The sequence below is a fragment of the Fusarium mangiferae genome (genome assembly GCF_900044065.1).
Source record: "Fusarium mangiferae strain MRC7560 genome assembly, contig: FMAN_scaffold006, whole genome shotgun sequence".
Taxonomy (NCBI): Eukaryota; Fungi; Ascomycota; class Sordariomycetes; order Hypocreales; family Nectriaceae; genus Fusarium; species Fusarium mangiferae.
The window spans coordinates 275,516-300,900 of record NW_024573926.1 but is presented as its reverse complement, the minus strand read 5'-3'; the positions used below and the strand labels follow the sequence as shown (position 1 = coordinate 300,900).

Genomic DNA, 25,385 nt, shown 5'->3' with positions numbered 1-25,385 from the left:
CTAAGAATAGACGCCTCTACTCTAGCAGAATGCTGAATACTGTAAACGCTCATCAAGTCTAAGTGAACATGATCCATTAGATGCTCGCTCGTCTTGGTGCCATTGTACGTCTCAACGCCTTCTTGGCCTCCGTCTCTTCTACTAAAGGCAAGACTCCTTGCTCTTTCATCTTGTTAAAAAACTCCTGCCCATACTTGTATCCCAGTTGGTACAATTCATCGAATTTGTGGAAGTCAAGAGTCCCATAGTCATCGATTGGTGGACGCATGTAAATGCATCCAGCCATCGTTTTTGCACGTTCCAAAGCATCAACACTCGACACGTATGCCAGTCGTCCTTGAATCTCCGCAAGAGTTGGCGGGTTCGGGTGAGACGAGAATGGATTCCATCGGTTCACAAAAGCCCATGCACCAGAAAGTGAATCACCATACGTCTGCGGCGTGTCATCGTCCAAAGCACCTACATCAATGGCAAAAATTATGTCAACTCCGAGACCCTTCATGTGAGACACGGTCAAATTGTCAATGTAACCGCCATCCAGTAGCATACTGCCCTCATCGCACAGAGGTGGGAGTAGCCCCGCAAGGGACATGGACGCTCTGATATATCTCCATGCGTACCCACTGGTGTGGAACTCGGCTCGACTCTTACTGATATTGGTTGTGTTGCAGTAATATTCGAGCCAGAAATCTTCCATCTGCGTGTCGCCTAAAGCCTTGAAGATACCACGGTTGAATTCGTGTCCTGTGGTGTAAGATGCGGAGGGATACGTCAGATCAAGAGCAAACCGCCATAAACTGGCCATTCGCCCTGCAAATTTCTTGGCAAATCCAAACATCGGCACGACATCAGCATGTCTGGCGTACAGAGCGCCAACAAAAGCACCGATCGAAGTTCCTCCAACGAGATCAATAGGAATTCCGGCTTCTTCCATAGCTCGGATGATACCAATTTGAGTGATGCCTCGAGCACCGCCTCCGCCAAGAACAAGTCCAATGGATTTACCACATAGTCGTCGTGCCAGGCGATGAAAATCGCCCTTGTAAGGAGAATCGGGTGAGTAGTACGGCGTGTGATGCACCTTGCGAGACGTGTATTTTTGAATTTCAGCCTGTAAGACCTGAACACGTTCTTTAAGTGCTTGACCAAGTTTCTTGGGGGCATGGACTGGCATCTCGTTTGTTCTGAAAGCCATTTGCACATGACAGTGGCCACCGTTGATCCACATACGGTTTTGCAGCCAAGCCCGAGTCAGCCCAGGCCGTGAATAACGCTCAGCATGAAGTAAAACCAAAACTTTTCTAGCGGTAGATTTCATGCCAAGCATAAAGCGTTCGTATTCACCAATAGCTGGTGATCCTTCTGCAAGACCCACCAAAAGGATGCTGTCAGCTTGCGTGATACAAGTCTGTGTCCACGGCGAGTTGACGTTCGTATCTAGGGCCAACATGTTAGCTCGAGGCTCTCGTCCGAAAGTCCAGAAAGAAAGTTGTAACGGGAATAAGTCAGGAAAAAATTAGAGTTAATAGAACCAACATCGGCTTTGCCTCTGGAGTCTATGTGTGATATTATCATCATAAAAGGAATGGCTGAAGAAAGCAAACACGGTATTGCTTACCTGCAACATAGACAACCAGGCCATACTTCTCTTCCAGATCAGCAAGATATTGAGAAAGCCTGAGCTTTCCCATCTTGTTGAAAGCATGCTTGCCGAGGTGGTTAAGAATGGCGGCCTGGTTGAGGGACGTGGCCCCATTAGCTGGGCCAACTTGCGCCAGGGCATTCATGAGTCGGTTTCCAAACTCAACAACAGGTACACCCGCGGTAACAGGCAAAATTGCAACAGTTCGTAGATTCATATTGGACTTGCGCATCAGAGTTTTTGGATTGGTGCTAGCATCTTTGTACGAGAACTTGGAAGTCTCGTCAACGATTGCCCTCATCCGTGATGCAATAATCTTCGAAATTTTGATGGTGATATTCGGATGCTCTTGTGCCAAGCTGTTGAAGAGTGTTCGGGGGAATTTCACCAACTCCGTATCTCGAATAGCATGCAGAGTCCCTGGGCGAGCAGTTTCTGTAAGCACCTCTAGCTCACCGACACTGTCACCTTGTCCGTATTCGGCCAGAGCCGTTACGCCGCCACTGCCGCCCTTTCGCTCCTGGACCAGACGAAGGCGACCGTTGAGAACGATATAAATCGCCTCACTTTCATCACCTTCGTGAAATAGCACCTGCCCTGCATTGACTTGAACCCATTCCAGAGCAAAGTCAATATGTAGAATCAGGCGGGGCAAGATGTTGGTCAGCCTCTTGGCCATTGTGAGAAGAACAATCGGATAGCGGTCAACAATCCGCTCCAGCGAAGCACGAGGCAGGAAGCCTACATAGACATCCGTCTTTGCAACAACATCGATGAAAGACCGGTATGAAGACACACTTCCGATGTAACCAGCCAGCCCACCCGGTTTGACCAAGGCAATGCTGCGACGGGACTTCTTCGATGTCGCTTGTTGCGTCTCGGCCTGATCTCTTGCAGCTTCGGTCCGAGCCAGATTGGGGAAAGAACCCATTTCAGAAGCATCTGGGGATGAAGGAGCTGGTTGAGATGAACCAAATCCGTTAGATTGTAAGATGTTGTGAGCATCTGCATCACCAGTCGTACCAATGTCTAAAAACCCATCGACGACATAGTACAAGCCAGGGTTTCGTTCTCCTTGCTCTACGAGAACAGAGCCTTTGGGGAAGAAGACGATCTCAACCTCATCCTTCATGTCGCTCGCAAGACCCTGAGCGCTCACCGGAGCATGTAAAGCGGTTCCTCCGGAAGTCACCGACTCAGTCTCGCCGTCAACAGAGCCATCGTAAGGAGGCATGAAACCGAATGCGTTGTTTTGGCTGTAAAACTTTGATCGCCGATGGTCGAACGACACCAGTCTGGGAGAGCCTTCCATGGACTCAGGCTCGCGGGATGCACTTCCATTGGCATCAAGCCCAAGTGACTTAAACATGCACTCCAAAATAGAAGCACGGAAGAGATTGTCTTCATCCACAGTTTCTCGCGGATCCATCGTCATGCGACCAAGCCTCCTCGAATCAAAGGGATCATTGAAAAACCTATCATCCTTTGGATTCGCGCCCTGGTGTCTCATCGAGACCCCCGAAACGGATCGTTGATCCGCCGGTGAGATACGCGAAGTCCCTCGAGCTAACTGAATATTAGACAGCAGGTCTCCAGGGCTCGGAGTGTGGGGAGAAGTTCTTTCGCGAGGTGGTGCAATGGTGCTTGTGACAACCGAAGTCGTCCGCAGTTTGGTCATTGATTGCAGCATAGCCTCTTTCCGAAGAGTTGTACTTGACCTTCGCCGATGAGTTGAGGCCGAGTTGTGCAGTGCAATACCCTTCGTGTCATCATCCTCGTCTGCACGTTCCCTCTCGCGCTTGAACTTCTCCTTGAGACGTTCTAGAGCATCACCTCGCAGAATATTGGGGAGCTGGCATACTGTATACTTGATCATGCTCTTCTCTGTCTGCAGTACTTCGCTAGTCAAGCCAAGATAGTTGAATGCCTGCGCAAGCGTGACTCTTTGAAATCTTGAGAGAATAACATGGACAATGTGTGCGGTTGCTTTTGGGTAGATTTTGATGAGTCTTCTAAATGCACTCGCTGGGATAATGGCAATTGTTGTATCAACCGTAGCACGAGCAATAATGTCTGGGTGAGCCGAGCCAGATGTTGCCCTTGTTGGCAAGGGCGGCCGAGTAGGTGGAGGTGTATCGCCATCTAGTGACATGGCAGGAATCGCACCCTGATCGGTTTCCAAGCCAGAAACACCAAGACCTTCGGGTTTCTTCTCATCCGCCTCCATATCATTCCGGGACTGAGGTGTGCCCGGTATGGACATGTTGACGTCTGAAGGAACACGTCGAAGATGAGGCTTCTCGAAGGTCGGGTGTCTAAGCCCGCTGCTTTGGGCAGGATGCAAAGAAGAGTCCTCCTGATCATCATTAGGCCGTAGCCTAACATCCTCGGTAAACAAAGACATGATGGAGAACAAAGATGACATAGGTGCACCATTCCGAACTTCTGTAAGAAGCTGGTATGTCTGTTGACCAGGGGCGATATCGTCCTCATCTGAAGAGTCCAAGTCAAGATGTCCCCTAGAGGCTGCTGCGGCGCGGGGGCTCCGGTTTGACTTAACAAAGATCTCTACCAGACCATCGACGACGATACAGAAGCCTTTTTCTTCTTCGAGGTTGATGGTCTCACCAGCAATGAGCTTCCTCGTTTGCATGCTTCGAGTCAACTCATGGAAGACGGGCCGTTCCAGGTAACCGAAGATCTTGATAGCACTCAAGAACTCATCTAGGTAGTTTGCCAGCCCAGACTTGGTGCCACCTTCGTGGGTGTCTGGAAAGAGATCGATGTCCGGCTCTTTGCGCTGTGGCTCTGGTGGCAGACGAGAGTACATGTTCAGGATGCGATACCTGACAACCCAACTGACGGCCGACACGACCGCTGCCATGATAAACATGCTATAGGAATATTAGCGTAACGAAGCGGAAGAGACTATTGGACAACATACAGTGTAGTAGCGTTCATCGTGACAGTCCAGCTTGTAGAGAACAAGTGGAATAGAAAAGAAGGGACATTGATGGTCGCAATTCGAATGACCCAATATAGAATTGTGGAAGTGATGTGAAGAAGAAACCATATCAGCCACCCAAAGAGGCCAAACCATGTGTAAGGCTCATGGGCGGTGACAGCAGGCATGGTGCTCACGATAGAGGGAGAGGAGCTGCTGAGGGCATAGGCGACAGTCTCAGCGACGTCGCCGGCCATTTGGGCGGCATTTGACGGATCAGATGCCATGGCTGGTTATGAGGCTGCTGCGCATCATACCGTAGCATCCTGTAGAAAAAAGAGCCGCGTGGAAGCGGAGGGAGAATTTTGGAGCAAGGGAGAAAATTGGAGGTAGAGGTTTTATGAACATGGGAAAGGAAAAAAGAGCGTGGCTGCTTCTGCGCGTGCAAGCTTTTAGCTTGTGATCGGGTGCGGAGCTACAGGGGAGCTCAGGTGCCGAGGATTGGCCGGTTCAGGCCCCACACCACTGAGAGACGGTGGGTGAGCCGCTGAATTTGTTCCGCGTGGGCAGGTAGTGGAGGGGCTACCCGTTGGTGCCGTCACTTGTGCATCTGCTTGGATAAGCCATCACCACCTAAGTTATTCTTTTCTCGTTATAACGATCGCGATCCCCAAATCGATTTATTCGGTGAAAACAGACGGTAGAAGCCTGTTTTGTCTCGTGCCAAGCTGCCACATCCCACATGACCATGCGCTCTTGAGCTCGGCACCCTACGATAGTCTTTCAGATGCCCTTTGCGCAACTCGTTGTCGGCAGCCCAGGCTCTGGAAAGAGTACCTACTGTGATGGCAGTAAGTTTTTCACGATAGTGAATCTTCTGTATCTGTAGACTGACCGATAATAGTGCACCAGTTCCTCGGCGCCATCGGGCGAGCCTGTTCGGTCGTAAATCTCGATCCTGCCAATGACCATACAAACTACCCTGCGGCACTCGACATTCGCAACCTAGTTAAACTCGAAGAAATTATGAAAGATGACAAGCTGGGACCTAATGGTGGCATTTTATATGCCCTTGAAGAATTGGAACATAACTTCGAGTGGCTGGAAGAGGGACTGAAAGAATTCAGTGAAGATTACGTTCTTTTCGACTGCCCGGGACAGGTGGAACTATACACACATCACAATTCCCTACGGAATATCTTCTACAAACTTCAGAAGATTGGATACAGGGTTGGTAGATTCCCTGTATGCAAACACAGCGACTGACCGTGCATAGCTTGTCTGCGTCCACCTCTCGGATTCTTTCTGCCTAACGCAACCCTCGCTATACGTATCGAACGTCCTCCTTTCCCTCCGAGCCATGATCCAAATGGACATGCCGCATATAAACATCCTCTCAAAGATCGACAAAGTCTCCGAGTATGACGAGCTCCCGTTCAACCTCGACTATTATACAGACGTAGACGACCTGACATATTTAACGCCCCATCTCGAATCAGAATCGCCGGCTTTGAGGAGCGAAAAGTTTGGCAAGCTGAACGAGGCTATCGCAAATCTGATCGAGAGTTACGGTCTGGTGCGTTATGAGGTCCTGGCCGTCGAAAACAAGAAAAGCATGATGCACATTCTTCGTGTCATTGATCGTGCCGGTGGATACGTCTTTGGCGGTGCTGAAGGTGCCAATGACACAGTGTGGGCGGTCGCCATGAGGAGTGAGTCGTCCATGCTAGAGGTGCAGGATATCCAGGAGCGCTGGATTGATCAAAAGGCGGAATACGACCAAATGGAGCGCGAGGCAGAGGAGGAGCTGGCTCGCATCCAAGAAGAACAGGCCATGGAGCTGGACCAAAGTGAACCATTTGCTCCAGCGGGTGGAATGGATCCCGACTTTGGAGATATGACAGTTCCAAAGGACAGTGGGATCAAGGTAGTTAGAAAAAAATGATACCCGTTCATCAGTCCTCGTCATCCATTTCTTCATCACTCGACGCGTCGTTGACGTCCAGAACCATTTCGTCCTGATTACGTAGTGAAAGGCTGAGAGAAGACTGGGAGTCCGTATCTTCCTTTGCGGCAAGGATGAGTCTCTTGGCCTGACGAATAGCTTCTTCCTCAGCTTTGCGGATTGTCCCACTGACGCGTACTACGCGGAATATACACGGCCTTCCGTCTTTGACGGGAACGTGATCCATAAAGGTCAATGTCGACCAGAGCATTTGATAGTGAGCCCTTGAACATCGTAAGATGAAAGTTGAGGTTGCCAGGGACAAGTATTTTACTAGACATGTCAGGAATGCGAATCGGTTCAATTTTACCATCCACTACTCACCTGAGCAGCTCATTAAAGCTCCAGATCCGCAATCGCCATAAAGTGACGCGACTTCGGCTCTGATGCCCCTGATAAGTGCACCAGGAGTGAGCTTTTCGATGGTTGGTTGATGGTTAAGAACAAAGTCTGGCAAATCTGATTTTGCAGCCTTTGCAGGGTCTGGCAGGTAAACAATGTTGACAAGGAGATACCTTTCCTTTATGCGCACCATTTTGAGGAAGCGGCGGTGAAAGATCGAATGATGATGATGTTGTAGATGTTGGCGAATAAAAGTTGAACCAATGCTTGTGACTGAAGAAGTCGACTTGTATCTCCGAGGAAGTTTACTGTAGCGGCTTCGGGGTCTGCCCCACCAAGACCGGGGCGGTCCAGCGGGGCCGTAGACGAGGGAGCTTCCCCGCCGTCACCAGTTGACGAACTCAACTCCCTGTAGAAGCTATACTTTTGACAACTATACACAGGTACTGGTATTTTTATTCTATGCAACGGTGTTCTTCTGAGATTGTTACTCATTTCGCGTAAAAACCATGGCTGCCAGTCCCTTGAAAGCGGCGCTTCTTATCGTCTCGACCACAGCAGCCAAGGACGCTTCCGCTGACGCTTCAGGCCCTATACTCACCCAAGTACTAAAAGATGAAGGTGATGGGAAGTGGGAAATTCACGATACAAAGATTGTCTCGGATGATGTGCTTGCTATCCAACGACAAATAACTACCTGGACCGACGGCCCTGATAGTGTCAACCTCGTTGTGACAACTGGCGGAACTGGTTTTGCTACTGGAGACTCTACTCCAGAAGTAAGTATTCAATAGAGATATCTATGAGCCATTGAGGGCTAATCGTATTTAGGCAGTCACTCCCTTACTTCATAAGCAGGCCCCAGGCCTCGTTCATGGCATGTTAGCAGCGTCTCTCACAGTCACACCCTGTAAGTGATATCGCTTCCAATATCGTATCAGAGAGTCCTAACAAAATTGTTAGTTGCAATGATGTCACGTCCAGTAGCAGGAGTCCGCAACTCGTCCATCATTGTGACCTTGCCTGGTTCACCCAAAGGCGCCAAGGAGAACCTCCAAGCCATCGTCAAGACAATACCCCATGCCTGTATCCAGGCTGCAGGTGGTAATTCCAGAGCTATTCACTCTGGCGGAATTAAGAAACTGGAAGCTGAAGCAGGCCTCACAGGTGGAGGTGCCCAGTCTACAGCTGCCAGTGGATGCGGTCATCATCACCACGGCCATGGTCATGGTCATGGTCACGGTCACGGGCATGGGAATCTCGTGAGACACACAAAGCCCGGAACTACTCTATCTAATGATCCTGCACTTGGACCTTCTCGCAGATACCGAGAATCGCCCTACCCCATGCTGCCAGTCGAAGAAGCCCTGTCATTGATCGAAGAGCATACCCCTGAACCGGAGGTTATCTCAGCACCAGTCAATCAGTCCATCATCAACTCAGTTCTGGCCGAGGATGTCAAGGCCAGAGAGAATGTTCCGGCATTCCGCGCCAGTATTGTGGATGGCTACGCAGTTGTGGCCCCTAAGGATGGCCAGCTAAAGGGCGATTTCCCGGTAACCGCCATCTCTCATGCTTCACCTGGTGAGATCGGGGCTCTGAACGAGGGAGAACTGGCTAGAATCACCACAGGAGCCCCTCTGCCTCCTGGTGCCACGACTGTTGTTATGGTTGAGGATACTGTCCTCAAAACAATGTCGGATGATGGCAAGGAGGAGAAAGAAGTCGAAATTCAAGTCGATGGAGTAAAGGAGGGTGAGAACATCCGCGAAGTTGGTAGTGATGTCAAACAAGGCACAGTTATCCTCAACAAGGGAGAGACTATCAGCGGTGTGGGCGGTGAGATCGGTCTTCTCGCTTCTGTGGGAGTATCAGAAGCAAAGGTTTACCGTCGTCCTGTGGTAGCCGTACTATCTACTGGCGATGAGATTGTCGAGTACAACCGCCCGGGCGATCTAAAACTTGGCGAAGTCCGTGACACCAATCGAATTACTCTCATGTCCGCAGCGAGGGAATGGGGTTATGAAGTTATCGATCTTGGCATTGCTAGTGACAAGCCCGGCACTTTGGAGGAGACTCTCCGTGATGGACTCAGACGTGCAGATCTTCTCATCACCACCGGTGGTGTCTCCATGGGCGAGCTCGATCTTCTCAAACCAACGATTGAGCGTTCTCTGGGCGGCACTATTCACTTTGGGCGTGTTGCTATGAAGCCTGGAAAACCAACCACCTTTGCCACAGTTCCTGTCAAGGACAACTCGGGCCAACGTGTTACCAAGACCATCTTCTCACTTCCCGGCAACCCAGCGTCGGCTCTGGTTACTTTCCATTTGTTTGTGCTCCCTTCACTGCACAAGCTGTCTGGCGCCTCGACTAAAGGCCTCCCAAGAGTACCTGCAGTCATCTCGCACGATTTCCCCTTGGACCCTAGACCCGAGTATCATCGAGCTGTGGTCACAGTTGGCAAGGATGGGCTGCTCTCAGCTACAAGTACTGGAGGACAACGCAGCTCAAAGGTCGGAAGCTTGAGGTCAGCTAACGCCTTGGTCATTTTGCCCAGTGGGAAAGGGAAACTGGAGAAGGGGTCAAAGGTTGAGGTTTTGCTATTGAGCGCTGTGCAGGCTGCTTAGAATTTGGTTCAAGTCCCAGTAATGAGTCGCGACCAGACATACAATGCACATGCCTGCATAAAATCAAAATCTTTAGTAACATGTAATTCAAATCTCATCGTGATGTACACTTCCACCTCCATATGATACTGGTACTGGTACAGGTACAGCAAAAATACGTCCCACCAAGCCAATCTTCCAAACGCCTGACCAAATATTATTGGCGCAATGCATGCACGCGCTCCGTCTCTTTTGAACACACAAGGTGGTGCCGTCGGTAAACCCGCCGGACTTGATGATGTCGTCTAAGGTAATGGATAGGTGACTGGCTTATTTCTTCTCGCCGAAGGCAGGGGCCTTGCTAGAGACTAGAAGACCAATGATAAGACCGAACAAGCCAAGCACTGAGCTGAAAATTTCGATGACAAGAATCTTGACGAAGCTAGAGGCGTATAAGTAGTTGGTCTAAGTTATGATGATTCTAGATATATGACGTACAGTGAAGGATCAGCAGCATCGGCCAGAGCAGCACCGCTACCGTTAATTCCAACGGCAACACCGCAGACAAGGTTGCACATGCCGACGGTAATACCAGACCAGAAGAGGGCATATCCAGTGTAGTAGGAGTTGGCGGAGTAGAGCTCGGCTCCAGAGACGTTCTCGACTTTTTGCGAGAAGACAATAGCCATGATGACGCCGTAAATGGCGACAACTTCACAGAAGATAATGGAAATCAAGTTCTTGGTTCGGATACGAGGGGCCTTAACACCACCTCCGAGAATCGACGAGCCGGTAATGAAGATGCCCCTGAAACCAATGTGTCAGAGCTGTGCTATAAGGACTGTTGGTTGAGGGTATACGCACCATGCAGCGCCGACGACAGAGAGACCGATACAAAGCGCGATTCCTAGCGTCGCCCATGTATAAGGCGAAACTGATTCGAGAAAACCGCCGATATCGAAGGACTCGCCACTTCCGGTGAAGAGCATGTCTGCACGACAACATCATAGTCAGTAACAAGCACAATGAAGCCTCCGGGTATCAACGCCTATAGGGAACGGGTTTCGCGTACAAGCTCCAACGATAGTCAAGAACGACCCAATGCCGCCCACTCCATAGTACAGACTCATTGCGACGGTATTCGAGTTGTTATCTCGACGATCCAGGGGTTGATGTGTTGGCGATGGTGAGCGTTGGGTCGGATGAAGTGGCTTATTCTGAGCTTGAAGGAGCTCCTGTTTCAAGGTACCTTGAAGCTGCGATGCGTGTCCAGGACGCAGGCACCTGGACTGGAATAACTGGGACCGACGTCACATGATGCGAGGCTGACTGGTGGTTTGTGGCGGCTTAGTCATTCCCGCTTTGTACATCCCTCGAGGCAGATGCATCTCATCAACCTTGCCCTTGACAAACTATCAACCACCCAAAACCAAAAATAGAAATTTAACGACCGCCTTCTTTTCGCGCCCGAACTTCAAACCCGAAACCATGGCTACCGGAGCGCAATCTTTCTATGAGCTGTACCGTCGAAGCAGGTACTGCGCCATATTGCTATGCGCTGCTATGCGACAGCCTGACTAACATGGATCACTGCAGCATTGGTCTCGCTTTGACAGATACCCTTGATGATCTCATCAGCGACGAGCGCATCAACCCCCAGCTTGCTATGAAGATTCTGAGCAATTTTGATCAGGCAATCACCGAGGCTCTTCAGAAGAACGTTAAGGCTAGACTTCAGTTCAAGGTGGGCGAATACCTCCGAGCTCGGCGCACGTACTTCCAGAACTAACCACCTCTTTTACAGGGAAGCCTTGACACCTACCGATTCTGCGACGAAGTCTGGACCTTTTTGATCAAGAATGTAACCTTTAAAATGGACAATGGGAGTCAATCCGTCACGGCGAACAAGGTCAAGATTGTTAGCTGCAACGCCAAGAAGCCTGGCGAGGGACAATAAGTCAACGACTCATGAATGCGCACGATCGAACACGAAGAAAGAGATTTGCAACTTTTACAGATTGGGAAACTACCGAAATTCTGCTTTTCAGCATTGGGCGGCGTTTGGAACCTGGCTCTTTACAGTTACAGGACATTGATTTATCGTGGGCAAGAAGTTAAGCACTAGACTCAGTGCTAGGAGACTAGACTGGGTTTTATGCACAGTCAACAGAAGTTCAGTCAAGAATGATATTACATTGCTTTATTTGGAACCTATGTTACTCAATAGGTCGCGAGATAACAGCAACATGACGTCCATAAATTCACTTCCCCGGATTCTGGTGGTGAAGCCAGCCCCTCAGGGAGCAAGAAAAATATCGGGCCATGATATAAGGTGTTAAGAATAAACTCAGTAAAAACTCCACTAAACCTCCCCTAAATTTATACTAAATTACCTAAATTTCTAAATCTTTTTGTCATTTAGGGTCAAAGTCCCGAGTTTTGTTTCCTCCTCTACCTACCTAGGCTGGCTTCTTAAAACGTCTCTAACCAGGGGCGACTCTGCCTAAGACAGGTGGTCCCCCACTAAAAGACCACTTCTCAGCCTCTAACAAGGACGCCAAGTCAATCCATCATCATCAGGGGCCCTCCATTCTCACCAACCTAAGACCTCCGAAGAATCCGACGACCATGCTCCGTAAACGTCAGAAGCCAGAAGCTGGACCTCCTTCTTCTTCGCCTTTACAGAAACAACCATCCCCTGAGATGCCGTCACCAAGTAATTGGAGCCTGCGGTCGCAATGGATGTTCTTTGCGGTTGCTAGTGGTGCTTGTGCTGCTTTCAATGGAGTTTTTGCAAAGTTGTAAGTACAAGGACATATTTCTCTTACAGTGACGATTATGTAGAGGCTATTCCAAATGTATAGTGCAGATCGCACCATAGAAACTTCAGTCTAGAAAGAGGTAGCTTAAAAGATTATGGTATGCTAATTTACTCAGGACAACTACACAACTCACCACCAACCTTTCCGACAGCATTGCGAAACTGATCGGCCTATCCGCTCATGAGCATGTAGTCGAATATCTCGTTCGAGGCGTAAGTTGATCTCTTCTGCGCTTACTCGACTCACAACTAAATCTTTCAGATATTCTTTGTCCTCAATTTGACATTCAATGGCGTTGTAAGTGACTTCTAGTCGAACCTCTGACCACTCACTCATATGCTTCAGATGTGGACGCTGTTTACTCAAGCTCTTGCCCGTGGTACGTCCACAACTCAAGTCTCCATCATGAATACATCCACGAACTTCATGGTTACCGCTGTCCTAGGTGCCTTGATCTTCTCAGAAGCCCTCCCTCCTCTGTGGTGGGCTGGTGCTGCGCTTCTTGTCGCAGGCAATGTCATCGTGGGACGGAAGGACGAGACTAAAGACACTGGTGCTGCGGCAGCTGCTGAGGGGCCAAGTTATGTTCCTTTGCCGACTGAAGATGATGGAGCACAGCGGGATGACGATGAGGATGTTATTGATTTGGGCAGAGAGTCGGATGAGAGAACACGATAGACAGGCTGGCTAGTCACACAGTCGCGGTGCAGAATGCCACGAGAGACATGTTGGATCTTTGATAGAATTGAGACATTTAGCCTGAGTTAGAAAAAAATAGATTCAATCCCGAACACCAGCTTATCATGCACGTCTCTATGGGAACAGATAATAAAATGTGACAATCAACATGGTCATACAATTACCGCCGACTCTCCAGCTCGACACCCTCATCGAGCACCTCCTCGTCACCGTCTAATATTTGCCCTCTCCCCAGTGGCCGCTCACCACCAGACGTGCTTGTCAGGCGAATCCGGCCTCCTGAGTATCTTGAAACTCGGCCAGAGAACCAATTACCGGCTCTTTGGAAAAGGTTCCAAAGTTGCTCTTGCCCCTCTTCGATACGATGATCATCCTTGGGGTTCTCGGCGGCTTCGACCTTGAATTGGTATTTCAAACAGTCTTTGACGGTTACGAGACCAGTGAGCTTGCCATGATATTCAATCAATATTACTCGAGGTCCGATCTTTTGAAACAGCTCCATGACAGTCTCGAGGGGTAGTCTCGGGTGAGCCGTGACGGGTGTTGCATCAACATATCGGCTAAAGTCGAGAGTTGAAGGGTGAGATGAGTCGCTATGGATGTTGTTGAGCGATGTACTGGACAGATTTGCCGACGATGGTGCAAATGTGCATTTTGCAGTCTCTGATAACGGTGAGGTTCGACTCATCTTATCAATGGCATATCGCAACTCCGTTCTGCCGATATAACCAACAAGTACCTTGGTGTGTTTATCTTCCACCACGGGGAAGCCTTGGTATCGATCATCAGCGAGGAGGCTCTGGACCTCGCCCAAGGTAAGCCCATGGACGGGCATCGAGACAACCGAAGTTCTCATGACAGCTGAGACGGGAACCCCGAAATTGTGCTCCTCTTTACTGTCGAGGAATGGCATTCCACTGAACCATATCATTCTGTCTGCGATGCCTCCCTTGCCAAACAATTCGCTGACAGCTTTGGTGACTCCAACGACGATCATGGTGGGGAGAATATAGTTCAGAGCACCTGTGAGCTCAAACATGATAACCACCACAGATATGGTGATGTGCATGATGCCACTGAGTGCGGCAGCGGCTCCTAGTAGGGCATATGTACCTGGTGTGATGCAAGGCTCGTCAGGTTTACATGCGGAAAAGAAGACGCTGGTGGGGTTTGCTTCGTGAATAGCTTGAACAAGGATTCCAATTGTTCTTCCGAAGGACGCTCCAATTGCCATTGACGGAACGAAGATACCGGCGGGGACCTTGCATCCATAGGATAGTATAACCAGGAAAAGTCTTAGGAACGTCGCCAGGAACAGTGAAATTATGTTCCACCATCTTTTGTCAGGCTCACAGAGACCATGGTACGATTCTCCACGCCCACATTCCGAGAAGAGGATCTCCATACTCTCTGTCATGTCTATCCTCAAGAAGGCGTTGGGGTAGGCAATAATAGCAGTTCCCGCTGCCAGTAAAGTCGCTTCAAGAACTGCATACTCTTTCAAGTACTTCTTTCTGAATGATTGAACCCGTAAATTCCACTTGATCACAAAGGCTCCGTAGAGACCTCCGAAAATACCAATTAGGACGTAGAATAGCAGCTCGAAGAAGTGCCAGTCGTTCTTATACTCGACCTGGAACATGACTAGTTGGCCCGTTCGGAAAGGATTCATGGCAGCGAGAACAGCTGTCGCTACCAGGGCACAGAAGTAGCTTCGCCATAATGTTTTGAGAGGAAACTGGTTCGACATTTCCTCAAGAGAGAAAAGCACACCGCCGATAGGACTGCCAAAGGCGACAGCGACACCGGCAGCTGCCGAGGCGCTCAGAAACTCCCTAGTCTTAGAAGCGTTGCGTTTATATTTGTCGAAAAGTCGAGAGATCACATTTCCCGTACACACGGCGTAGTGTACACTTGGGCCTTCTTTTCCAACAGACAAACCAGAGGCGATGGCTAGAGGGAGGCATACCGACTTGATGATCAAAGTCCACCATCCAAGGAAGCCTTTCATAACGAACCCGGCAATAATGCACTTGATCTCAGAAATACCCGAACCAGCAGCATATGGTGCAAAAGACTTAACCAGGGTGCCCGCAACACAAGCAAATAGAGTCTATGCCGTTAGTATACACAAGTGCGAATGAAGACTTGGCACTTACTGCAAAGACGAAATAGATGAAATAGTTGAAGGGTTCGAAGCCAGTCCATCTGTGCCACTGATCGCAGCCTGTCTGGCATCAGCATCATTCTTGTCAACATACCCTGGGTAGCCTGGACACAACATACCATTCTCTTCTCCCCAGCAGCAGAAGTTCTCATTCAAATAGAAGCCTGTCTCGCAGTAGCCCATCTTGACGTCGGAGAGCCATTCTGTAATGATATTGAGTAGTGCTGCATTCAAGCCAATAGCAACACCAATGATTGTTACCACGATCCAGGCTTGCGCTGCATCATAACTCCTCCACAGCTGATATCGCCAGCCTGGTTGTCCTTTATCGTAGAGGCCGGCCGCTTGCTTTCTTCGCGCCTTACGCTTAGCTTGCTCTCGCGCCGCATCTTGCACCCAGTCTGCCGTATATCAGTACCGAAGTCCGTATTGTAGTCGATCGAGTCGCATACCTATTGTTGTAAAGTCCTGGTCCAGCTAGTTAGCACAGAGCCGCATATCCAGTGTCCCACAACATACTTCATATCTCTTAATCTCGGCAATCTCCTCCTCGATAAGCCCAGCCCCTGTCCGTGATGCACTCCCTGTTTCTTGATCTGCATTCGAAAAGACGGAGGATAAACGCGATACCACCGAAGGACGTCTTTCAAGTCCAGGTCCAGGAGGCGCCAAGCTGAAGGATGATTGTCGCACGTTCATGGTTCAGGCAAGGCGACCATTGTCGCTCAACCGCTATCTTTGAAGTCGCGCAAGTCGGGATGATCGGATTGAATGATTGAAAATGCTAGCGAGGCCAAGATGAGGGCTGTTTCTTTGGTAAAGGCTATTTCTTTCGTAAACGTTGTTATATGGTGAGTGTCATAGTGACCAACAGGGATGCTGACAGCTGATGTGTGGCTTTGGGTTCAGCCACAGTATCGCGTTTAGTGGTTGCAGCATCGCGTCTCGGACCTCATCAGTGAATGTCATTCTTCGTTTACTGTAGGTATCTTGGCTTTACAAGAACAGTAATTTCACATTCAACTCGACTTATCAGCCATTGATGTCGATGCAAAACCTTCGATATTCTCTTTGATAAGCATATCCCTCATATTCCCTTCATTCTCGACTCCCAACTCTCAAACGAATCGCAGCCCCTGATACAATTCTGGGAGAATTCGCTTGTAGTCAAGGTACGGCTCACATTTCCTGTTTTCAAGATGGTCGTGCAATTCAATTGTCATTTTCAACTTTGAATTCACCGTGTGCTTCATTCTGGTGTTTATTTGTCCCTGCCTTGTATTTTCAGGTTACTCCTACGACTCTCTTACCCCTGTACTCAACTTTGACCTTCGTCCCTCGCCAATACAAAGCCCTCCTCCTCACGCATTGATGCATCTGTTTAGCTCTCTCTAACTCACTCAGACTCACTCAATCTTTTCACATTTTCTAGCGATTTCGTCTCTACTACTACCATGCCTTACAACACCACTGCTATTCCTCCTCGGAAGGAGCCTACAGGCCAGAATCAGCTCCCTCGTAAGCTACCTATTGACCATGCTCTTCAGTCCCAACCTAACATGGCGATAGTCTCTAGAGTTAAAAAGATCATCGCACAAGACCCAGATATCGGTCTGTGCTCTAACAATGCAGCCTTCGTGATAACTCTCGCTGCCGTATGTGCTTGCTACCCATTCTCACCCCCGTCATACTCATACGACATAGGAAATGTTTGTTCAGCATCTTGCGGAAGAATCACATACCCAAGCCAAGCTAGACCGCAAACCTCGTCGGAACATCCAATACAAGGATGTCGGTAAGTCAGCTCCCTCATCCTTGGCTCAACAACCCCTTCTAACTTCAATAGCAAGCGCTGTTGCACACCATGACAACCTCGAGTTTCTTGAAGACGTGGTACCAAAGACTGTGCCCTACAAGAACATCAAGGCCAAGGCCAAGGCCACGCAGGCACGTCTCCAAGGCGACAATACCAACCAGAAGCTCGAGTTTCCCCTAGCCAACGGCGTTGGCAAGCCTCTTGTGAACGGCAACTCCATAGCTCATCATGATAGACAGGATGACCCGAACTCGCAGTTGGAGTTGGAGTTCAGACAGGCTTCTGGTGCGAATCGGGATGGAGACGTAGCAATGACTGGCTAGTTATAGTATTGCTCACTTGCTGGGTGGATCATGGCAAAAGAGGCGTTTTCAGGATTGACCGTTAGTCTGCTGAATTAGAAAACGATGACAAAAGCGGTCTATCATCGTCATCATGTACATCACAAAACAAATGACAATCTCGATATTTGGCACCAACTCTCATTTCTTAGGTTGGAGCGATAGCCATAATGCGAAAGCGAAATAATCCATAGTGTTTTTTCTGCAACCCCCAAAACAAGTGGTACATAGCCATCATAGTTGTCAAGATTTATTCCTCCATGGCATCTCCGTGAATACCAGAAGGCAGACGTCCCTCGTTCAGTTCCTTCTCCAGCGCGATAATCTCCTGTAGGCTGGTAGCCTTCTTGATGCGCTCCTGTAGTCGCTTCTTCTCGGCGTCTGTCAGCTTTATTCGGGAAAGCTTGGAGGGCGCGTCCGAGCCGTCAGTCGAGGTGTTGAAGGTTGTGGTCTTGATACCTTGGATCTGTGTCGTTGTTAGCGTCGTGCAACTATTTCATAATTGGCGGTGTCCATACCTTTGAAGCCAGAGCTGTTGGCTCTTCTTCAGTTCCGAAGAGCTCGCGAGCCTTCTCCCGCTCGGACTCCTTGACCTTTTCGAAGTCGAGAAACCGCACGGAAGGACACTTCCACAGCACCCAGTATCGATAGTTCTGCATCTTGCATTAGTCATTGCTACACTAGTCGACACGTCTCAAACTGACCTCCTTCTTGGAAACGGGGTTATCCGACAGTACCAAGTGCGTCAAGCGGGGAAATGACGCCAGCGCATCCAAATCCGCAAGCTCTGTCAGGTTGTTCGACGATAACACCAGGTTGGCAAGGTTCGGGATGGCCTTAGCCAGAGAGGGCTGAATGCTTGAGACGCGGTTTCGTGCGAGGAGAAGGGTCGTTATGCGAGGCGACAAGGGAAAGTTTCCCAGTACTTGAATGTCATTATCTGTGAAGTCAATGGCATCGTGAGGCTAAGCTGTTAGCAACAGAGCAACAAGGCAGAGAATTTGGAACTTACGCCAGCGACACCCAAGTTCTCAATCGCGGGAATTCGATGGCCTGTTCACGCCGCAAAGACGATTGTATCAACTCTGCGCTCTCTAGAGATCAAAAATGTAGCATCTGCTCTTTTCAAAACGCACCTCGAAGATCAAGCTCTCGCTCCTTGAGCGGGTTGAGGTAGGATAGGGAATCCCGGATGAGGTCGGCGGTGAGCCGCATCTTGGATTTGGGGCCTTTACCTCGGGTTCAAAAATGCGGTTGCTTGGATTTGGCTCGCTGCGTGGTCGAGTTCGGGGACTGTTTGAAAGGGCGTGCGAATGTCGGTAGTGTTGATTTATGGTAAGGCAAGGCTGCGACTTGACAAGGCGTGGGGGAAATTTTGGTGTCGCGTGTGGCTTGTGGCTTGAGCTTAGAGTGGCACACAGGCAGGCCCCAGCCACCATAGACTCAGATTCAGGGACCAGCAACTCAACTCTAGATAAGTTTTACAACATATACCAGTCAATCACGAAATAGGGATTGGCTCGGGATATTCGAAAGAGTTCACGTATATTAAGCACCTCTTTAGAAGTTCCTTAGGACAAACTGCAATGTACCTAAGCTTAGCAGTTAATGATAATCTAATTCTTGCTTAGTTATTCTATCCAGAAACAAGCTACCAGCAAACTAAAAGGTGATTGCTCTTGATGTTTTTATAAATTGCATCGTGTCACCAGCTGTATTCCGGCTCTACTGAAACACAAAGACGACGCCCATCCTATCCACTGAAACGCTCATGATATATGGGAACTCCAACAACGCCACATCTAAAATAGAATCCACGTGAGACTGCAGCAACTGTTGTTGCTGTAGGGATATAACTGTCGATCGAGGTGGTCGGGCAGTCGATGACTTGGCTCTTGATCCAGAACCAGCATTTGGGGCCGTTGGAGCCTGTCTAGGAAAACGCTCCATGTTCAACGTCAGCGCCGTGGTTGGGTGCGAGGTCGTGTAAGTCGGTTTAGGTAGATCTGGGGACAGCCCACTGTAGATGAACGAGCTCTCCATCCGAGACAGATCCCAGAAGCGAAGTCTCTTATCTGATCCGCCAGTGACGATAAAGGCGTGTCTCACGTCTCTCGAATCTTCTGCAGTTGCAGTTCCGACAACCATGGCACGTACTCCACGATCGGTATTGGCGATTTCGTTGGGTTCGATGTTAGTAGCATATCGTCCGAGCATGCCTTCTCGCTTATCTTCGTCCACATCCCATGGCTCATACGCTTTGAGTCCATCCTTGCTGCCACCCGTTCTATAAATTTCTCGGCAGACCGTTTTCTCCAGGTCCCAAACCGTCACCTCGCCTTGTCCAGTACCGCCAGAAATGCATACCCATTTGCCACGGCCTTTGGTAGGGTGGATGCAAATCCGGTAGATTGACCCTTTGCCTGGTAGGCCCCAGCCCTTGAGCCTCATCTTGAAACGCAGATCCCAGAGGTCAACAACTCCATGAGAAGTGCCCACGCAAAGCCAGTTGCGCTTCCTATCCACGCAAAAGCAAGTTGGCGTTCCATGGTGTACTGGGTTCTCGAGAGTGTAAAGGAGACTCATGGTCCTCAAGTCGATACCAAGAATCCTTGAGCGGTTAGTAGCAATGACAAGAATCGAGTTCGATTCTTGTCTGAAATGTTCACACCACACCGCGAACTCGCCATCTGGTAGTTGATACTCTCGCAGAACGCGCAATTTGCCATACCTAATAACACCACCAGCAGATACAGTGTCGACCTTCACTACGTGAACCGTACCATCAGATGCACAGCTCACAAAACAATGCGAGTTCTCCACAAAACAGAGAGCGACAACTCGTGTGTTATCTCCGTGTTTGTGGAGTTGACGAGAACGGTGTGTAATGTTTCGCTCGAGCCTAGCCGTATCCCAAACCCTCACAGTACCGTCATCGCCGCCAGTGATGAAAAAAACATGGTCAGGGGATGGTAAAACCCTATTGATGGGGCTTTTGTGTTCGGAAAACGTTGCAACAAGCTGTCCGACCGGCTTCCAAGGTTCCTCGCCAGGTTGAACACTGGCGCGACTTGCTTTGCTCCTCTTGATCGGAGTGACCATAGGCCCAAATTCGATAACATCACGAGGAAAGTTATCAACATACATGTTATCCAGCATTCTTTGTATGCTTGGATCGTTGCCTGCGTAACTATGTTTCGACACCCGGGAGCCGGTAGTGTCGCCTTCATTCCCTTCAGAGGAAGCTTGCTGGTCGGCTGAAGTCTGAGCAAAAGGCCCCTCAACCTCACCAAATGCATTTGCGTCAGTGGTGCCAGTTTGTGCGATCGATTTGTTCTTGTCCTTGCGGTCAAGGAGACTCAGGGCGCTCGCCTGATGGCGCACTGCATTTCTAGAAGGCGGTTCTCCCTGAGAGGGACCATCGTCGGCTGTCTGCATCAGCTGCCCTGCGGAGGGTGCTCTAGTATGCGTTCGACCAGCGCTAGTTGGTGAAAGGAGACGGCGTGATGAACGAGGTCCGACACTCTGCACTCGTCGGTTGTTGTTCACCCTCTTTTTTCCGCCAGCCGAGTCGTCAATAGTCATGGAGGCGTCCAAGAGGGCATCTGCAATTGTGTAAGGCTCCGCTGGTGGCTCAAGATCCACGACTGCATTGGGATCTCGAAGTGGCGCGTCATTGAAGAACACCGTTTGAGGAGTGACTCCCAATGATTTGAGAGATACCACACCACTGGATGTGGCACCATCTGATGTCGGAGTATCACGCGCCTTTATTTTACTTAGACGCCAAATGAACTCACGTAGGGCATCGAGCTTCAACTCATCCTCGTGCTTGAGCCCGAGGTTTCTGAGCTTTGTCAACCATTGCTCATCTTCGTCATTTCGAGCCACTCGCCCCATGGAGCTTTGCATTAAGTCCCGAGAGGCACGGCTTGATGTTGACCCTTTAGAGCCGAACAACAATGGTTTGAGCTGTTGCAGGGGCTTCCAGTAGATACCGCGTTCTGTCTTCGAGGCCCACGTTATAGCCTGGTCAAAGACATTTCGAGCCAATGGCCTCTTGAGAGCATCAAGTATGTTGAGCTCGGAGAAGTCTGAGAGAACCTCCACTTTCAGGAACGGTTTTACAAGAGGCATCAGGTTGCACCTCATATCAGCAGGTGGCAAGTACCGTGCCGACATTGATAAGAATTCTGCCGCTGATTCGCGGATCCAGATGTTTGGGTGCATCGTGAATCGGCTGATGAGGTCAACTAGCTCCCAAACCTTGGGCCTTGATAACAAACCAAGCCCAGCGAGCTGAGCAAGCGAATGGAGGGCGGCCTGTACCACGTACTCCTCTGGATCAGTCAAGGCTTGTATCATCAAAGGGAGCATGAACTCCTCCAAACTCGTGCTTCCGATGAAGGCTGCGATACCGACAATCGTATCAAAAAATGCGCATTTCAGCGTCCAGTCTCGATCATTCAGATATGTGTTAAGATGAGTAAGGAGGACATCGTTTGAATGATGGTCGAAGAAGAGGCATAGCTCGGGTACGGAGGCCAAAAATGCTCTGCGAACTGAAATGTCCGGGTCTTCTACCAATTGTTTTGAATGGCTCTCAAGAGCCTCAAAAAGCTGTCGCCCAGCGTTGTCAAAGACGCTCTCGAAGTTGGCCTTGGCATCCGCCCCAGGTTCGACTTCAGGATCAGTAATAGGCATCGAGCCATCAGCTCGAAGGCTCGAGGCCATATTGAGGAATCTCTGTGCAGTAGTCGCAAGACTGCCGAGACAAGAAGCATAAGCTGCTCTTACCAAAGAACTGGGTGCCCTTGTTCTAGACCCCAGCGCGATTTCCATGCGAGGTAATACATACTCTACCAGGACATGAGAGTTGAATGCATTGACTGTCTGCACCAGCTGCAAAAGCTGGGTAATGGTTCGAATAGCAGCAATCAACACTAGATCTGTCTCATCTGGGACAAGAAGTGTCATTAGATATGGCAAAACTCTGTCCAACTTGGCTTCATCAGTTAGTCGTTCAGAAAAGGCAAGGAGTACATCACATGCGCGGATTCGTGAAGATGCCCGCGCAGTGTTTCTTAGTTGAGACACGATCAGCGTCAAGAATATCAACGTTCCATCATCTTCTGGTGGCTCTAATTCGGAAGATACGGTATGGTTGTGATTCGGTATGTTAAGTCTCACTGGGAAATGCGATAGGCTCAGCCTGGGAGGCGGTTGAAGTTCGTCAGAGGTACGTTTCTCAAGCTGATAACCGAGGAAGTATGAGATCTTATCAAAGTCGTAAAATACACGATCGATTCGATCATCAGCTTCTCCAAGATTTTTCGAAGTCCCTGACATGGGACTGTTGCCAGATGAAGGGTCTGTTATGAGCTCCATATACTGGTGCAGAAAATTGTAGAAGTAGTGTGGAAATACTTTGCCTTTCCAGAACTCCAGGTACTGGTCTGCTGAGTATCGTTTCTCGGGGTCAAGCTGAATCATGTGGGCTATCATATCAGCGAGGTCCTTGTTTGCGATGGTGCTCAGATGCGTAATCACAGGGTCGTACTCGCCGCGCCGATACTTGTACAGCTGTGCGAGGCTGAAGATGTCCGACTCAAGAAACAGTTGCGCAATAACGCAGCCAGCACTGAAGATGTCCATTGCCCATGTCATTTTCGCATTCTTCGGCGGGGTTTCTCCAGAAGCATAGAAGCGCTCGGGGGCGACATAGCAGGTTCGGAGGCCTGACGTATCGAAGAAGTAAGAGAAATCGGCCGGGTTGTCGTCGGGGAGCATCACAGGCTTATAGGCGGAGGAGAAATCGGAGAGGTATAACCAATTCCACGAGGTCACGAGGACATTCTGCGCCTTGATGTCGCCGTGGTAGACATCGCGTGCGTGGCAATCGCGAAGAGCGCAAAGCAGCTGGAAGGCCAACCATTTCTTCTCGATGTCCTCGAGGAACGGTCGAGTGCTGACTCGGTCGTATAGTGAGCTGTAAAGAAACTGGCGGACCAAGTAGCCATTGGTCTCGGTCTCGATAATGCGCTGGAATCCGAGGGTGTTGGGGATTTTGTCTATCGCGTTACTCTGCTCTGGTTTTGATTAGAAGATTTCTGGGTGTATTGAAAACGCCTGAAGGTTACCTATTATCTGTTTCTTGTATTGCTGTAGCTTGACGTCGGCGTACGGCTTAACCAGGACCTTGACGAGCACTAGACCATTCTCGTGACGCCCACGAATAGACTTCATGAACCTCGCATTTCCTATGCTCTTCTCGAAGTGAACATCGCTAAGCTCTGAGATATCGATGCCTGCGGAGCCGACAGACGGCGTCGCGAGGGAGAACCCTTGACCCATGATTTGGTGGGGGGCCTAGGGAATCGTGAAAGCTATCGATCGGCCACGCACGAAGCTATCGTCATTGTGAAAGAGTGAAATGGCAGGTATACGTTGTCTAGAATATAAGGTAGCGCTTACGCTGCGATACTTTGATTCAACGTTGAGGTTACCTAACGTAGGTGTTTAGGTATGAGAGGTAACAAACCGTGGTTGATGCAGGAGCGAAGCTTGTCACTACCTACGAGGGACGTCATACGGAGGCAGGTGCACGCGGAAGGCCATGCCCCACTAAACCACGTCTAAGTGAATCCAGCTGAGGCCCTACCCAACACAACCATATGGAAAGCTTTCCAAGGCAAAAGAAAATATGAAGAATTTAAATCACAGTAATTCATCAGTCAGTTCGATTTCTTTGGTATCACGCTTGCCATCCAAGGTGAGTGAAGACGCAGTCATTTCCATGTCGTAGGTCGTGTTGTTGACAACCTGCTCCAAGCATGCCTAAACATAATTCACGATCCATAAACCGGACTTCTCAATTCATGGAAGAATAAATCCACCAAATTAAAACTCACAGGGTAATCAATTAAGTTCTGGAAGTACGATTGGGATGTCATGTCAGAATAGCAAGTAAACAGCCATCTCCAAACACCATGAATCAATGCTGATCGGCCCAAGTCTCTGTAAACCTCAAGGTCAAATAATCACATAGCTCTCACTGCATGACATCAGGATTTTCTGCCACCATTCATGTAATATTCAGGCGGCATTTGGACTCCATAGACATCATCGATTGTTCAACCTCTCAATTAGACGCCAGACTTAGTCGTACAGGGTTTCTCGGGCTGTTATTTGCCAGATGGACGTTCCATAAACTGTTGAATGATGCTATAACCCACAACTCACCAAGCTTTTCGTCAGTTTGATCCTCGTTCTTGTATAGATGCAACTACAAACAACGGAACTTCGATTTTTGAATCGGCTCTCCTTAACAGTAACTGTGCTCAAGTTTCAGGTGATAATCAAGCCACGACCCGATGTTGGTCATCGTCCCTGCTGACTTGCGCAGAGGAAACGGGCTTATATTCTTGGCACCTCGTGGCTGGAGTTATATAAAAGCGATAAAATGGTAGCTGTTGCTCATTATTTATATCGTTTGTGGGGTTTTTTTTTTTTTTTATCTTTCACCAAGCTAAAAATGTATCCTGATGAAGTGCTCGTTGATCTCTTTTGTTAGGACGCTTCTCATCTGACATTAAGCCCGAAGACTGTGTGTGGCCTCTCCCATAATTGAACGAAGAACTCCGAAATATACGCATCATTTATTTCTCTCTTTCTCTCTTTTCGTCAGTTCAGTAAAGGCAAACTGCTGGTTCGCCCAGTCTTGAATCTCTGACAACAACTAGTCTTCTTGGCTCTTTTTCTTCGATTCATACTCGACTGCATCGACATCAATTCTAGCATTCAGCAGAAATATCAAAGCACACTAGCGAGTCTCAAAAGGCGAGCATGGAGTTTGCACATCAATTGGATCACTTACTACCATAGGTAGGCAGAGTCCATGAGCACCAATATTGCTAAGTAGACAACAAACCCTCAGAAAGCAGCCCCCTTTTCATATTACAGCGACGCCTTTCGGCCTACTTCATTCTTCGGGAGGTA

The 25,385-nt window shown here is 49.2% G+C and overlaps 11 protein-coding genes across 11 annotated transcripts; 5 read left to right on the top strand and 6 right to left on the bottom strand.

Annotated features, from left to right (window-relative positions):
• Positions 1–76: 76 nt before the first annotated feature.
• Positions 77–4,843, bottom strand: FMAN_02850 (related to serine esterase that deacylates exogenous lysophospholipids; the record flags this gene model as incomplete). Its single annotated transcript, XM_041831593.1, has 3 exons — positions 77–1,437; positions 1,619–4,536; positions 4,587–4,843. 3 exons carry the CDS (start codon positions 4,841–4,843, stop codon positions 77–79), a joined length of 4,536 nt encoding a protein of 1,511 aa, XP_041682141.1.
• A 530-nt stretch (positions 4,844–5,373) lies between these two features.
• On the top strand, positions 5,374–6,531 carry FMAN_02849 (putative ATP binding protein; the record flags this gene model as incomplete). Its single annotated transcript, XM_041831592.1, has 3 exons — positions 5,374–5,437; positions 5,491–5,816; positions 5,863–6,531. The coding sequence occupies 3 exons, from the start codon at positions 5,374–5,376 to the stop codon at positions 6,529–6,531; spliced, it is 1,059 nt and encodes a 352-aa protein (XP_041682140.1).
• A 10-nt stretch (positions 6,532–6,541) lies between these two features.
• FMAN_02848 (related to POP5 Protein required for processing of tRNAs and rRNAs) lies at positions 6,542–7,126 on the bottom strand (the record flags this gene model as incomplete). Its single annotated transcript, XM_041831591.1, has 2 exons — positions 6,542–6,864; positions 6,916–7,126. 2 exons carry the CDS (start codon positions 7,124–7,126, stop codon positions 6,542–6,544), a joined length of 534 nt encoding a protein of 177 aa, XP_041682139.1.
• A 316-nt stretch (positions 7,127–7,442) lies between these two features.
• On the top strand, positions 7,443–9,563 carry FMAN_02847 (putative gephyrin, glycine receptor-tubulin linker protein; the record flags this gene model as incomplete). Its single annotated transcript, XM_041831590.1, has 3 exons — positions 7,443–7,712; positions 7,765–7,843; positions 7,897–9,563. The coding sequence occupies 3 exons, from the start codon at positions 7,443–7,445 to the stop codon at positions 9,561–9,563; spliced, it is 2,016 nt and encodes a 671-aa protein (XP_041682138.1).
• Positions 9,564–9,872: 309 nt separating this feature from the next.
• FMAN_02846 (putative PPA1-H+-ATPase 23 KD subunit, vacuolar) lies at positions 9,873–10,672 on the bottom strand (the record flags this gene model as incomplete). Its single annotated transcript, XM_041831589.1, has 4 exons — positions 9,873–9,984; positions 10,041–10,349; positions 10,407–10,533; positions 10,615–10,672. The coding sequence occupies 4 exons, from the start codon at positions 10,670–10,672 to the stop codon at positions 9,873–9,875; spliced, it is 606 nt and encodes a 201-aa protein (XP_041682137.1).
• Positions 10,673–11,030: 358 nt separating this feature from the next.
• FMAN_02845 (putative TFIIA subunit) lies at positions 11,031–11,499 on the top strand (the record flags this gene model as incomplete). Its single annotated transcript, XM_041831588.1, has 3 exons — positions 11,031–11,077; positions 11,139–11,286; positions 11,347–11,499. The coding sequence occupies 3 exons, from the start codon at positions 11,031–11,033 to the stop codon at positions 11,497–11,499; spliced, it is 348 nt and encodes a 115-aa protein (XP_041682136.1).
• Positions 11,500–12,170: 671 nt separating this feature from the next.
• Positions 12,171–13,042, top strand: FMAN_02844 (uncharacterized protein; the record flags this gene model as incomplete). The annotated part of the gene is made up of 4 exons (XM_041831587.1): positions 12,171–12,343; positions 12,480–12,576; positions 12,626–12,661; positions 12,710–13,042. The coding sequence occupies 4 exons, from the start codon at positions 12,171–12,173 to the stop codon at positions 13,040–13,042; spliced, it is 639 nt and encodes a 212-aa protein (XP_041682135.1).
• A 181-nt stretch (positions 13,043–13,223) lies between these two features.
• FMAN_02843 (uncharacterized protein) lies at positions 13,224–15,929 on the bottom strand (the record flags this gene model as incomplete). Its single annotated transcript, XM_041831585.1, has 5 exons — positions 13,224–15,176; positions 15,223–15,290; positions 15,350–15,631; positions 15,683–15,707; positions 15,750–15,929. The coding sequence occupies 5 exons, from the start codon at positions 15,927–15,929 to the stop codon at positions 13,224–13,226; spliced, it is 2,508 nt and encodes an 835-aa protein (XP_041682134.1).
• Positions 15,930–16,684: 755 nt separating this feature from the next.
• On the top strand, positions 16,685–17,369 carry FMAN_02842 (uncharacterized protein; the record flags this gene model as incomplete). Its single annotated transcript, XM_041831584.1, has 4 exons — positions 16,685–16,748; positions 16,800–16,885; positions 16,935–17,025; positions 17,077–17,369. 4 exons carry the CDS (start codon positions 16,685–16,687, stop codon positions 17,367–17,369), a joined length of 534 nt encoding a protein of 177 aa, XP_041682133.1.
• A 268-nt stretch (positions 17,370–17,637) lies between these two features.
• Positions 17,638–18,602, bottom strand: FMAN_02841 (related to U2 snRNP protein A`; the record flags this gene model as incomplete). Its single annotated transcript, XM_041831583.1, has 5 exons — positions 17,638–17,853; positions 17,906–18,040; positions 18,092–18,352; positions 18,400–18,440; positions 18,524–18,602. 5 exons carry the CDS (start codon positions 18,600–18,602, stop codon positions 17,638–17,640), a joined length of 732 nt encoding a protein of 243 aa, XP_041682132.1.
• A 510-nt stretch (positions 18,603–19,112) lies between these two features.
• Positions 19,113–23,741, bottom strand: FMAN_02840 (related to protein kinase homolog VPS15; the record flags this gene model as incomplete). Its single annotated transcript, XM_041831582.1, has 2 exons — positions 19,113–23,458; positions 23,528–23,741. 2 exons carry the CDS (start codon positions 23,739–23,741, stop codon positions 19,113–19,115), a joined length of 4,560 nt encoding a protein of 1,519 aa, XP_041682131.1.
• Between the last annotated feature and the right edge of the window lie 1,644 nt (positions 23,742–25,385).